This window comes from Oncorhynchus masou, chromosome 10, assembly GCF_036934945.1.
Source record: "Oncorhynchus masou masou isolate Uvic2021 chromosome 10, UVic_Omas_1.1, whole genome shotgun sequence".
Lineage (NCBI taxonomy): Eukaryota > Metazoa > Chordata > Actinopteri > Salmoniformes > Salmonidae > Oncorhynchus > Oncorhynchus masou.
Genome location: NC_088221.1, coordinates 45,734,918 through 45,749,335, shown reverse-complemented (window position 1 = coordinate 45,749,335; position 14,418 = coordinate 45,734,918). Strand labels below are relative to the sequence as shown.

General features: G+C 39.3%; 1 protein-coding gene across 1 annotated transcript; it reads left to right on the top strand.

The window, feature by feature from the left end:
- Window positions 1–1,650: 1,650 nt before the first annotated feature.
- On the top strand, window positions 1,651–3,486 carry LOC135547013 (trace amine-associated receptor 13c-like). The gene has a single exon (XM_064975578.1). It carries the CDS (start codon window positions 1,903–1,905, stop codon window positions 2,857–2,859), a length of 957 nt encoding a protein of 318 aa, XP_064831650.1. The 5' UTR covers window positions 1,651–1,902; the 3' UTR covers window positions 2,860–3,486.
- Window positions 3,487–14,418: the final 10,932 nt, after the last annotated feature.

The following is a 14,418-nucleotide window of genomic DNA, read 5'->3' as shown; positions in this document are numbered from 1 at the left end:
TGAACAATCTACAAAACAAGAAATGAGTTCCTGAGACAGGAACAATCACCCACAAAACCCAACACAAAACAGGCTACTTAAATATGGTTCCCAATCAGAGACAATGACTAACACCTGCCTCTTATTGAGAACCATATCAGGCCAAACATAGAAATAGACAAACCAGACACACAACATAGAATGCCCACCCAGCTCACATCCTGACCAACACTAAAACAAGGAAAAGACACACGAACGATGGTCAGAACGTGACATCCTGACTGATGTCTTGAGATGTGGCTTCAATATATCAACATAATTTCCCCCTCCTCATGATGCCATCTATTTTGTGAAGTGCACCAGTCCCACCTGCAGCAATGCACCCCCACAACATGATGCTGCCACCCCCATGCTTCATGGTTGGGATGGTGTTCTTCGGATTGCAAGCATCCCCTTTTTTCCTCCAAACATAACGATGGTCATTATTGCCAAACAGTTCTATTTTTGTTTCATCAGACCAGAGGACATTTCTCCAAAAAGTACGATCTTTGTCCCCATGTGCGTTTGCAAACCGTAGTCTGGATTTTTTATGGCGGTTTTGGAGCAGTTTCCTTTTTCCTTGTTGAGCGGCCTTTCAGGTTATGTTGATTTTGGACTCGTTTTACTGTGGATATAGATACATTTGTACCTGTTTCCTCCAGCCTCTCCACAAGGTCCTTTGCTGTTGTTCTGGGATTGATTTGCACTTTTCGCACCAAAGTACGTTCATCTCTAGGAGAACACGTCTCCTTCCTGAGAGGTATGATGGCTGCATAGTCCCATAGTGTTTATACTTGCGTACTATTGTTTGTACAGATGAACGTGGTACCTTCAGGCATTTGGAAATTGCTCCCAAGGATGAACCAGACTTGTGGAGGTTTACAAAAAAAAATTCAGAGGTCTGATTTCTTTTGATTTTCCCATGATGTCAAGCAAAGAGGCACTGAGTTTGAAGGTAGGCCTTGAAATACATCCACATGTACACCTCCAATTGTCTCAAATGATGTCAATTCGGAAGCTTCTAAATCCATGACATAATTTTCTGGAATTTTCCAAGCTATTTAAAAGCACAGTCAACTTAATGTATGTAAACTTCTGACCCACTGGAATTGTGATACATTGATTTATAAGTGAAATAATCTGTCTGTAAACAATTGTTGGAAAAATTACTTGTGTTATGCCCAAAGTATATGTCCTAACCGACTTGCCAAAACTATAGTTTGTTAACAAGAAATTTGTGGAGTGGTTTGAAAAATGAGTTTTAATGACTCCAACCTAAGTGTATGTAAACTTATGACTTCGACTGTACATACAGTATTATCTCAATTACCTCGACTAACTGGTGCCCCCGCACATTGATCCGCACATTGATTCTGTACCTGTACCCCCTGTATATAGCCTCTCTATTGTTATTTTACTGCTGCTCTTTAATTATTTGCTACTGTTATTTTACATTTTTACTGAACTTATTTTTTCATAAAACTGCATTGTTGGTTAACTGCTTGTAAGTGACAATTTCACTGTAAGGTCCACACTTGTTTGGCGCATGTGACAAATAACATTTGATTTGAAAGAAAATGCACCTTTTCTCTCATCTCTAACTATCAGTAAGGTTGAAGGACAGGCTATGAGACCACAACAACATCCAATCCTGTCACACATTACGTCAAGCTTTCACAAATTATTTGTTTATCCAATCGTTCTTTTTCTTCTCATGCTGTGCTCACTTGTGTGTGCAGAGAGACTCCGGGTAGGGGAGTGGTTGTCAGCCATTCAGGGATAAATAGAGAGGCAGAGCTCAGAGTTTGTCAGAAGGCTGAACTGACAGGGTCACACACAGGACCAAGAAGGAGCAGGACCTCAGCATTTTACCCTTTATTACAAATGGAGAAAAACCAAGATGTTCAATACTGTTTTCAAGACAGAAACTCTTCTTGCAGAATGGAATTGCTATCGACATCAATCTACATAACACTGTACATCTTCTTCTCATTGATTTCAGTAGTTACAGTATTTTTGAACATACTGGTGATCATCTCCATCTCTCACTTCAAGCAGCTCCACACTACAACCAACTTGCTCATCCTCTCTCTGGCTGCATCAGATCTCCTGGTGGGACTGATTGTGATACCAGTAACGACTGTAGCAATAATGGAATCATGCTGGGGTTTTGGGGAATATTTCTGTGTGTTTGATTTCTACATTGCTTGTTTATGTACTTCTTTATCTCTGGGAAATTTGGTATTGATATCTATTGACCGCTATGTTGCTGTATGTGATCCCTTATTGTACCACTCTAAAATAACAATAACAAGAATGATGTGTTGTATATCCATCACCTGGTGTTGTTGTATCATATACCGGGCTGCTATTATAAAAAACATAGTAAATGTACTGGTACCCAGTAGGTGTTTGAAAGAATGTTTTATTGTTGAAGGAGTAATCTGGGGTAATATCATTGACCTTGTAATTACAATGGTTGTCCCGTGCTCTATTATTACAACACTTTATATGAAAATCTTTGTGGTGGCCAGATCACAGGCCAGAAAGGTATTTTCAAAAGATGCTGCCAGTGTGTCTGGTGTTAAAACTGTACAGGCAAATAAGTCTGAGAGAAAAGCAGCAAAAACTCTTTCCATTGTTGTTTTCAACTATCTAATTTGTTGGATTCCATTTTTGTTCATAAATATGTTTTTTTTTTCAAGTGACAATTTATCATTTATCATCGGCTTTCTGCCACTTGTTAATTCCTTAATTAATCCAATCATTTATGCTTTCTTTTATCCATGGTTCAAAGTGACAGCTAAACATATTTTAACTCTGAATTTAAGGCATTCATAGTTCCTATATTTATATATATTTTTTTTAATCCACAATTATTGGTTGGATATAGTTATGTTAAACAATTGCTCTAATTGCTTCTTTCATGTAACAATACACTGACCTTACTTACAGTATCTCAGTATTGTCATTATAGATACATGTGGTTTTGATACAGAATTATTTTGCTGGATTGGATTGGAATGACTTGGAGAAGGCATTAGAAGGCACAAGCTTGTTTTACAAAAGACATTGTAGTCATTTTGGGTTAAAAATTCCAATACCAAAATCTGTGGTTATTCCATGTTATTTAATGATACATAGTATGCAAGTATTCTAAAATTACATTTGGAGGTGCCATATGTTGTTTATCATTGTCCTCTAGTTACTGCATTGGGACACAATGCCTTCAACAAGTGTAGTAAAGGGTGTGGAATATGCCCTATAGACCACGGCTAAGGGTTTTATTTTGAGCACGATGCAATGCAGAGTGCCTGGATACAGCCCTTAGCCGTGGTATATTGGCCATATACCACTAACCCCCAAGGTGCCTTATTGTTTTTATAAACCGGTTGCCAACACAGCAAGGAAAGGAAGACACATCTGAATCGAAAATGTTGCTTTTAAGAAATAAATTCATAATAAATACATTCCACCAGAAAAACTAGTTCAGACAAAAGTTGTGTTGCTAGACTGGTTGCTAAGTAACATAGCTACAGGCTAGCTAACATTAGATGTATGCAAAAACAGAGCATTAGCGCTACTTCTACAGTGACCAACACATGCCAATTATTTATTCATGTTGCCATTTAATGTGCACAAACAAAAAAATTGCCCCATTTTATTGTTGGCTTGCCCAATGATGTTGTTTTGTTTCCTCTGCTGGAAATGTAGCCATTCTTTTCATTCTTCCTAAAATTCAAAATCAAATAGCTAAATGATCCATGGTTTATTAACCACCAAAATGCTTAGCCTTTTTGAGGTTTTAAACATACTTGAAGCAGCTTGCTTACAAGCCATGGTGCAAGAAATTGTGTGCCCTATAGGAAATATCAAAATGCGCAGAAATAGCCTTAGAAATAGATGCTCATCTGGCGCATTATATTAGGCTATCTGTTAGTGGGCTATATCAGCCAATAGGCTAGATGTAGTTTGAAGAGAGCAGAGTAGGAGAGAGAGAGGACACTTGCACTTTCTCTTGCGCTATGTTTTGCGTATAGCCTAACTTCTAGGAGCGGGACGGAGACAAATATGGGTGGTGAATTTTTATTTCTAGGCAATGTAGTAAACTATAGCTTAGTCATTCTTAGAAAATACATTTCTTTGGATAGACAACTGCCCCGTACTTCTCTGCACATGCATAGGATATAGCCTACTCTTTTTAATTGAGACCACACGCACACCTGATCTCACACGCCCAACTAGGAGAGGAGAGGTATAGCTACTGAACTTGAAGCAGCAAGAATTATTAAAGTGGACACTAGCTAGTAAAAAATTGGCCCTTTGCTAAATTTGCCATGGAAGGAGACTTAATTATCCGTACTAGCCAATGATTATAACGGTGATTTTGATCTAACCATAAATTAATACATTGTGCACCTTGCCTGAGAGGAAGGAAGTTCAATATGTAATGTAGCTAGATGTAGAATTCTAATGTTAACTAGCTGGCTTATCGTTTCCCATGAAATAAAGTTCAGCTAACGAGCAAGCATTTTAGCCAGGTAGCCTTGGACAACAAAAACTAAAAGTGTTATTTTATATATATATTTTTTTATATTTATTTGTATCTTTATGCAGTGAGGATTTTAACATGCACATCTTGGTGGGGCTTAACCAATGTTTTGAGATGCATGCCAGCGAAGCCACAACACAACACTTAACAATACATGAATTGCACTATAACGTTGACAAACGGTGCCCACAAACTGTTGGGGCATAAACCTGTCCAGACAGCGGAGCTTTCCTTCCAGCACCATGGAGTGAATCCTTACCATCGCTACACCTGGCTATCAGAGGAGCCTCATCTGGCAGCAAAAAAAGGTTATTTCAGCCTCATGTACTTTTTAAAAACCATAGCTGATATGACTGACTTGCTTATATCATATATCATGCTTATATATTAGTACATAGTCCATCGGTAAATAGCCCACCCAATTTACCTACCTCATCCCCATACTGTTTTTATTTATTTACTTTTCTGCTCTTTTGCACACAAGTATCTCTACCTGCACATGACCATCTGATCATTTACCACTCCAGTGTTAATCTGCTAAATTGTAATTATTTGCCTACCTTCTCATGCCTTTTGCACACAATGCATATAGACTCTTCTTTTTTTTCCTACTGTGTTATTGCTTGTTTGTTTACTCCATGTGTTGTCTGTTCACACTGCTATGCTTTATCTTGGCAAGGTCGCAGCTGTAAATGAGAACCTGTTCTCAACTAGCCTACCTGGTTAAATAAAGGTGAAAAAAATGTAAATAAAAAAGTTATACTTAGCTCTAAGTACAAGCAATTGCAAGCAAACGAGCTGTGACGAGACAGGCCTTCCTTCAGCACTTTCAAAATAGACACCGATAGAAATTTCCACTTCAAACATGGTTACAGACCATGTATCCCCTCCCCGTTGGAGAAAAGCACATTAGCTAAATGTAATACACAAAGATAGAAAAACAAAGAAATGCATCATTCCAACATTGACTAAAATGATGAATAAGATACTGATGAGATATACTATATAAGCAATATAACAATTGAGATATACAAACTACGGCATTAAGGAACGATGAGTGGATAAGATGCAAGCTGTAAATTCGATTAAGACATTAATGAAAGAGCTAAGACAAACAATATGCCTATTTGTTCAGCACTTTTGAAATAGACAGAGACAGAATTCAGAATATTGGCCGTTCTTACAGTATTCTCCCTTTATTCAATGGCAGGTTGGGAGCATGTTAAGTAAAATTCCAGTCTAATAGTTGTATTATCTTTATAAAGTTTGTATGAATAATCTATTTTTGTAATTGGATACTTAAAAAATGTAGCACGGTGTTGTGTGCCATTTCTGCCGCCCACGTACATTGTTGACGAGCAATTTTTTTTTTTACATGACATCAACTGACACAGTATATCCTGTCTCTCTGCTCACATCGTATCAATGAAATTCAGTTAAAGAGTGGAATATATATATATATATATATATTCACCTTTATTTAACAAGGTAGGCTAGTTAAGAAAAAGTACAATATAATACAATATAGAAATTAAACACTGGAATGGTAGGGTGTGTAGAAGATGAATTTGCAAGTAGAGATACTGGGATGCAAAGGAGCAAGATAAATAAATACAGTATGGGGATGAGGTAGATTGGATGGGCAATTTACAGATGAGCTATGTACAGGTGCAGTGATCTGTGAGCTGCTCTGACGGCTGGTGCTTAACCTCTTACACCTATGGTGGCGCTATTTCATTTTTGGAAGAAAAACGTTCCCGTTTTAAACAAGATATTTTGTCACAAAAAGATGCTCGACTATGCATATAATTGCTACTGTTCGAAAGAAAACACTCTGACGTGTCCAGAAATACAAATATCTTCTCTGTGCGTGCCCTTTAACGTGAGCTTCAGGCAAAACCAAGATGACTTGGCATCCAGGAAATGACAAGGATTTTTGAGGCTCTGTCTTTCATGATCTCCTTATATGGCTGTGAACGCAAGAGGAATGAGTCTGCCCTTTCTGTCGTTTCCCCAAGGTGTCTGCAGCATTGTGACGTATTTGTAGGCAGATCATTGGAAGATTGACCATAAGAGACCACATTTACCACGTGTCCGCCCGGTGTCCTGCGCCGAAATTGGTGCGCAAAAGTCACCTGCCAGTATTTTTCCATGGGGCACAGAGAGAGAAGCAAGCTTCCACGAACTGCATGTCAATGAAGAGATATGTGAAAAAACACCTTGAGGATTGATTCCAAACAACGTTTGCCATGTTTCGGTCGATATTGTGTAGTTAATCCGGAAAAAGTTTCACGTTGTAGGTGACTGCATTTTCGTTTCGTTTCGGTAGCCAGGCGCAATGTAGAAAACGGAACGATTTCTCCTACACACAGACGCTTTCAGGAAACACTGCGCAACTGGTATGTGGCTGGGAGTCTCCTCATTGAAAACATCAGAAGCTCTTCAAAGGTAAATGATTTTATTTATTTGGTTATCTGGCTTTTGTGAAAATGTTGCGTGCTACATGCTACACAAAATGCTATGCTAGCTTAGCATACTCTTACACAAATTAGTCAATTTCTATGGTTCAAAAGCATATTTTGAAAATCTGAGATGACAGTGTTGTTAAGAAAAGGCTAAGCTTGAGAGCAAACGCATTATTTTAATTTTATTTGCGATTTTCAGAAATCGTTAACGTTGCGTTATGCTAATGAGCCTGAGGCTTAGTCACAATCCCGGATCCGGGATGGGGAGTTTCAAGAGGTTAATAGAGCTAGTGAGGGAGGTAAGAGTCTCCAGCTTCAGAGATTTTTGCAGTTCATTCCAGTCATTGGCAGCAGAGAACTGGAACGAAAGGCGGCCAAAGGAAGAATTGGCTTTGGAGGTGACCACTCAGATATACATGCTGGAGCACGTGCTGTTATGGGTGCTGCTATGGTGACCAGTGAGCTGAGATGAGGCGGGGCTTTACCTAGCAGAGACTTGTAGATAACCTGTAGCCAGTGGGTTTGGCGACGAGTATGAAGTGAGGGCCAGCCAACGAGAGCGTACAGGTCGCAATGATGTGTAGTGTATGGGGCTTTGGTGACAAAACAGATGGCACTGTGATAGACATCATCCAATTTAATGAGTAGAGTGTTGGAGGCTATTTTGTAAATGACATCGCCAAAGTCAAGGATCGATAGGATGATCCGTTTTACGAGGGTATGTTTGTGAGCTTGAGTAAAGGATGCTTTGTTGCGAAATAGGAAGCCGATTCTAGATTTCATTTTGGACTGGAGATGGTTAATGTGAGTCTGGAAGGAGAGTTTACAGTCTAACTAGGCACCTAGGTATTTGTAGTTGTCCACATATTCTAAGTCAGAACCGTCCAGAGTGTTGATGCTAGACAGGCAGGTGCGGGCAGCGAACGGTTGAAGAGCATGCATTTAGATTTACTTGCATTTAAGAGCAGTTGGAGGCCACAGAAGGTATGTATGGCATTTAAGCTCATCTGGAGGTTATTTAACACAGTGTCCAAAGAAGGGAAAGAGGTATACAGAAGAATGTTGTCTGCGTAGTGGTGGATGAAAGAATCACCAGCAGCAAGAGCGACATCATTGAAATATACAGAGAAGAGAGTCGGCCCGAGAATTGAACCCTTTGACCACCCCATAGATACTGCCAGAGGTCCGGACAACAGGTCCTCCGATTTGACATACTGAGAAGTAGTTGGTGCACCAAATGAGGCAATCATTTGGGAATCCAAGGCTGTTGAGTCTGCAAATAAGAATGTTGTGATTGACAGAGTCGATGACTACTTTCGCACAGTAATGTCTCTTATCGATGATGGTTATGATATCGTTTAGGACCTTGAGTGTGGCTGAGGTGCACCCATGACCAGTTCTGAAACCAGATTGCATGGCGGAGAAGGTACGGTGGGATTCGAAATGGTCGGAAATCTGTTTGTTAACTTGGCTTTTGAAGACCTTAGAAAGGCAGTGTCATGACGTTGGCTTGGGGGTAGTTTTATGACTAACATAAATACCTCTTCTCCCCTTTTTCCTCTCTCTACCCTACTGATGTTACATTTGCAAACTCCTTGGTTAACATAGAGATTCTGGGAACATCAGAAGTTGGGGGAAAATGAACTACAGTATATTCTGGTAATCCGACCAATTGAACATATGCGGTGGGACTTAATGAATATGATGTCAGTTAGGTTGTTATCAGACATTCTGTCACGACTTCTGCCGAAGTCGTTGCCTCTCCTTGTTCGGCCGGTGCTCGGCGTTCGACGTCATCGACGTCACCGGTCTTCTAGCCATCATTGATCCATTTTTCATTTTCCATTAGTTTTGTCTTGTCTTCCCACACACCTGTTTTCAATCTCATTCATTACCTGTTGTGTATTTAACCCTCTGTTTCCCCTCATGTCTTTGTCAGAGATTGTTTATCGTCAGTGTAGTGTTTTTGTATAGGTGCGGGACGGGTCTTCGTACCCATATTTATTTATTATTCATTTGTCTATTTAGTGTTATGGAGCATGTTACTTGGACTTTATTAAAAGACTCCATTTTACACTCCGTTTGACTCTCCTGCGCCTGACTTCCCTGCCACCTATACATATATGCCTGACACATTCTCATTAATGATAAGATGACATAAACTCTACAGTGGAAAGTCTACACATTAGAGTTATCGGATTCACATGGCATTGTTGTTCATTTTAAATGTTTGAATATGAAATTATTTGTGATGGGATGAAATGAAATGTGATTTTAGCTTCTAAAATGTGAGAATTGGGTTTTCATAAGGCTCGGGCTCTGCTCAATCAGTGGCCCACCCCTGTGAAGAGTCATGGGTTATAAAACTTTTCAGAGACAACCTTCTCGCTCCACTATATACTGCCTTGATGACAATATAACCTCCTGTTCCGAGGATGTGAGGGCGACGGTCCGATGTCAGAATGGTTTAGATAATAACTACAGAAGGAAGCCAATATCAGCGTGAGCTTTGGTTGCGAATGTTATGAACTTTAAACTCTTATTCACTACAGAAGTGATACCTCCTAGCTGTTGAGTTAGCAACAGCAGCTGCAAACGAGGGTTAGGAAGGAACAGACAGAGTTTCCCGTCTATGACACAATGACGTTACTACAACGTAACCAATTGACCACCAGAGACATTCTTCAAAGTACAAAGGACTCGGTTTCTACCACCAACCTACTGAAGCGCAGCTCAGAGTAAATATTCATTGCATTTTCCTTTTCCAAATGGGCGGTAATTTAGAATGCATAAGATATGGTATTTACGATAGCACAGCTTCTTCCTTTGTTACTCAGTCTTCCTGCTCTTTCACTCAAACCCAGCTCATTTTCTTTTGTGTAACAAGCTGACATATCTGTTCCGCCCGCTAATAACGTTTTCCTTTATGACGTAATTTGTAAACAAGTTATGATTAATTCTATGTATGTGTAATTCTGTGTGATTAGTTAGGTATTTAGTAAATAAATAATTAAACCCATTTTTGTATTACTGATTCAACTTGTTAGCCAGGGTTTGTGAAGATAACCAAGAATGTACAGCTTTCAGATGAGGCTGAATTAAGGTTAATTGATTCATATTGACCGCTATTGATATAAAATATTACTAGGTCTTTAAGAGTTTATTCGGAAGATAACAGCTCTATAAATATTCTTTCATGGTGCCCCGACTCTCTAGTTAATTACATTTACATGATTAGCTCAATCAGGTAATATTAATTACGAAGAAATGATTTTATAGAAGAGCATATCATATCACTTAATCCAGCATAGCCAAAGACACGACAGCAGGGTAGAATAGATATAGGTCTGTAGCAGTTTGGGTCTAGAGTGTCTCCCCCTTTGAAGAGGGGGGATGACTGCGGCAGCTTTCCAATCTATGTGAATCTCAGATGATACAAAAGAGAGGTTGAACAGGCTAGTAATAGGGGTTGCAACAATTTTGATGGATAATTTTAGAAAGAGAGGGTACAGACTGTCTAGCCTGGCTGATTTGTAGAGGTCCAGATTTTGCAGCTCTTTCAGAACATCCGCTATCTGGATTTGGGTGAAGGAGAAGTGGGGGAGGTTTGGGCGAGTTGCTGTGGGGAGCGCAGGGCTGTTGACCCGGGGTAGAGGTGGCCAGGTGGAAAGCATAGCCAGCCATAGAAAAATGCTTCTTGAAAATCTCAATTATTGTGGATTTATCGGTAGTGGCAGTGTTTCCTAGCCTGAATGCAGTGGGCAGCTGGGAGGAGGTGCTCTTATATTCAATGGACTTTACAGTGTTCCAGAACTTTTTGGGGGTTTGTACTACAGGATGCAAATTTCTGTTTGAAAAAGCTAGCCTTAGCTTTCCTAACTGCCTGTTTATATTGGTTCCTAACTTCCCTGAAAAGTTGCATATCACCTGGGCTATTCGATGCTAATGCAGAACACCACAGGATGTTTTTGTCCGGTTCAAGGGCAGACAGGTCTGGAGTGAACCAAAGGCTATATCTGTTCCTGGTTCTACATTTTTTTGAATGGAGCATGCTTATTTAAGATGGTGAGGAAGGCACTTTTAAAGATTAACCAGGAATCATCTACTGACAGGATGAGGTCAATGTCATTCCAGGAAACTCCTGCCAGGTCGATTAGAAAGCCCTGTTCGCTGAAGTGTTTTAGGGAGCATCTGACAGTGATGAGGGGTGGTCGTTTGACTGCAGAGTTATTACGAATGCAGGCAGTGAGGCAGTGATCGACGAGATCTTGGTTGAAAACAGCAGAGGTGTATTGGGAGGGCGAGGTGGTTAGGATGATATCTATGAGGGTGCCCGTGTTTACGGATTTGGGGTTGTACCTGGTAGGTTCATTGATAATTTGTGTGAAATTGAGGGCATCAAGCTTAGATTGCAGGATGTCCGGGGTGTTAAGCATGTCCCAGTTTAGGTCACCTAGCGGCACGAGCTCAGAAGATAGATGGGGGGCAAGTAAGGGAAGACCTCCATGAAATGGACAAAAATGAATAGCAACTTATTGGCATTGGGCAAAACATAAGCACAATCGCAAATCCCACTCAAATGGAAGGCAGTTCATCAAAACCATATTGCAACCTGAACATTACAAATGCCAAGTATAATAAACCAAAAATTCCATAGGGGGCGAGCGCGCTCCACCGTAGATTTTCATCTGGGAAATGGTCACAAAGTCAGGTCCCAAGGGTGAAATTTTAAAACCTCATAAAAAGCGAGTTTTTGGACAGTTTTTCGAAATGTTTTCAATGTTTTTGTCAATTATACATATGTAGTAACAGTATGTACATACATTTGTGTTATTTTATTGAGTTTGTCCGTAAGGTTCATGTTTTGTCCATTTGACATATGTGATCATAGGAAGTTGGCTTCCGAACCCGAAAGTCAATGAACCATGTCCAAATGGCATACGAAATGTCCAAATGGCATTTATACTGACCAAATTATATATATCATGCCCTGAATCATGTCAAAGCCCTGAATCATGTCAAAGCCTATGTCAAGCCCTGAATCAACTAGAAGGTCTATTTGTCGTGTTTGATCATAGGAAGTCATTGGAAGTAAGAATTTCTCTTTGATGTTGATTCAGTATGTCCATTTCGTAGTGGGAAGTCCTTATGGATATACTTTGGCAATGAACACAGTCAACTTGCAGAAGACACTGTCCAATCGCTCATTGGGGTTGATTTCAGCCTGACCATTTGGTGATGTTAAATCCCTCATTAAATACATTGGAAGTGTACACTTGAACATTGTCCATTTGGAATGTATTTCAATGTGCATTTACCATGATGCATTGGACATACTCTAATATACTGCAGAAATGCCCAATTGACTGGCTCGTTGAACTCGGGATGGCCGAGCTGTGATAGTGTTTCCTCTCCACCGCTCGTTGGTGTTGATTTCAGCCTGTCCATTTAGTGATGGTAAATCCCTCAGAAAAGGAACATAGAAAATCCAATTTAGTTGTTTTTCTATTTGAGGTCAGAAAGGTTGAGGTCTTGTTTATGTAAGTTATAATATTGTCTATGTAACCAAGAGGGAAAGCAGTTGGGCCATCCTATAAATGTTTTAGAGTAATATAATATATTAAATTTAGCAGATGCCTTTATCCAAAACATCTTACAGTCATGCGTGCAAACATTTTTACGTATGGGTAGTACCGGCAACCAAACCCACTATCTGGCATTGCAATGTTCTACCAAGATGCATGACAAGGTTATAAATGCTTTGTGATGCCTCAATTTAATATGATTCATAAATCCTTTATTAAGCATTACTTATGCCACCCTTTATAAAGCACAGGTTTATGTCATATTTGGCCTAGTGAGTTTTATCACATTTGACATTAATGCCTATGTCACACAGTTAAGTCACATTCTTGAACCCTTTATAGAAGATGACATACTCTATAGATGATTTGTGACAGATTTATGCAGTGTTTAAAAAGGCTTTATGAATCCTTTATAAGCTCCATGTAATTTAAAATTGGACCCTTATGTATATGAGATATTTCTGGATTTAATTTAATTTGCAATATATTTACAAAAATGTCTAAAAATATGTTTGTCATTATGGGGTGTTGTGTGTAAATGGATGAGAAAAATTTATCAAATATTTGCTACATTTTGAATTCAGGCTGTAACACAATACAATGTGGAATAAGTGAAGTGGTATGAATATTTTCTGAATACTCTGTATTCAGGGAGTTTCCTGTAATGAAAACGCTTTGGTATTATTCAGACAGATTTGATGTATTTTACTAGGCAAGTCAGTTAAGAACAAATTCTTATTTACAATGACATCCTAGGAACAGTGGGTTAACTGCCTTGTTCACGGTCAGATGTTTACCTTGTCAGCTCGGGGATTCGATTAAGCAAACCGTTCAGTTACAGACCCAATGCTCTAACCACTAGGCTACCTGCCACCCAAAGATGGTTTCTTCTAAGTTTGGTGGACTCCAATCAAGTTGAAGAAGAAACATCTCAAGGATGACCAATAAACAGGATGCACCTAAGCACAACTTCGAGTCGCATAGCAAATGATCTGAATTCTTATGTAAATAAGGTTATTTCTGTTATTTAAAAAACGTTTTTTGTTTTGTCATTATGGGGTATTGTATGTAGATTGTGTGTAGATAAAATGTATTTAATAAATGTTTGTATAAGGCTGTAACATAACAAAATGTGGAAAAGGGGAAGGGGTCTGAATACTCTCCGAATGACATAGATACAGACACATTACATTGATAAAGACAAAAAAAGGTAGATTGTTCCAATCAACAGCGACGGTAAATATATAAATGTGTTCTTACCAGATACACTCCTATATATAAAAGAGTGAATATTAAAGTCTCTGACTGGTATTATGATGGTGGATATCTCTTACAAAATAAAAATAGTTGGATAGGTACCAGGGGAATGCATTTGATAATTATATGGACCAGACCAAGTTAAGTTAATACTACTCTTTTCTAAACAGATAGCTGCTTAAAATGCTTGACTTCCATATCACAAATATCCAAGATGGTGTAGTCTTCCTGTCGTGTCCCATGTATATATATTTATATATTTTAATTTGCATACTTTAAAAAATTATTTTTCCTAAACCTCAACTTCAAAATACTCGTCTGCAACACGCCTGATCCATCGGCCAGTTTCTTGGACCACTATACCCATTTTGCCAATTGGACTTGGACCCCTCTGCTACTTGGAACCTTACTAATCCACGACTGGTCTATCGACATCACCATCGTGACGTCCCTCTAAGACCCTTCTGCTAGCTTGCTAGCCCCGGCCTGCTAACTGCTAGCTTGCTAGCCCCGGCCTGCTAACTGTCTGAATCGTCGTGTC

What these genes read in the sequence shown, in the direction of transcription:
- LOC135547013 (XM_064975578.1), top strand. Translation starts at nt 1,903, where the DNA reads ATGGAGAAAAACCAAGATGTTCAATACTGTTTTCAAGACAGAAACTCT.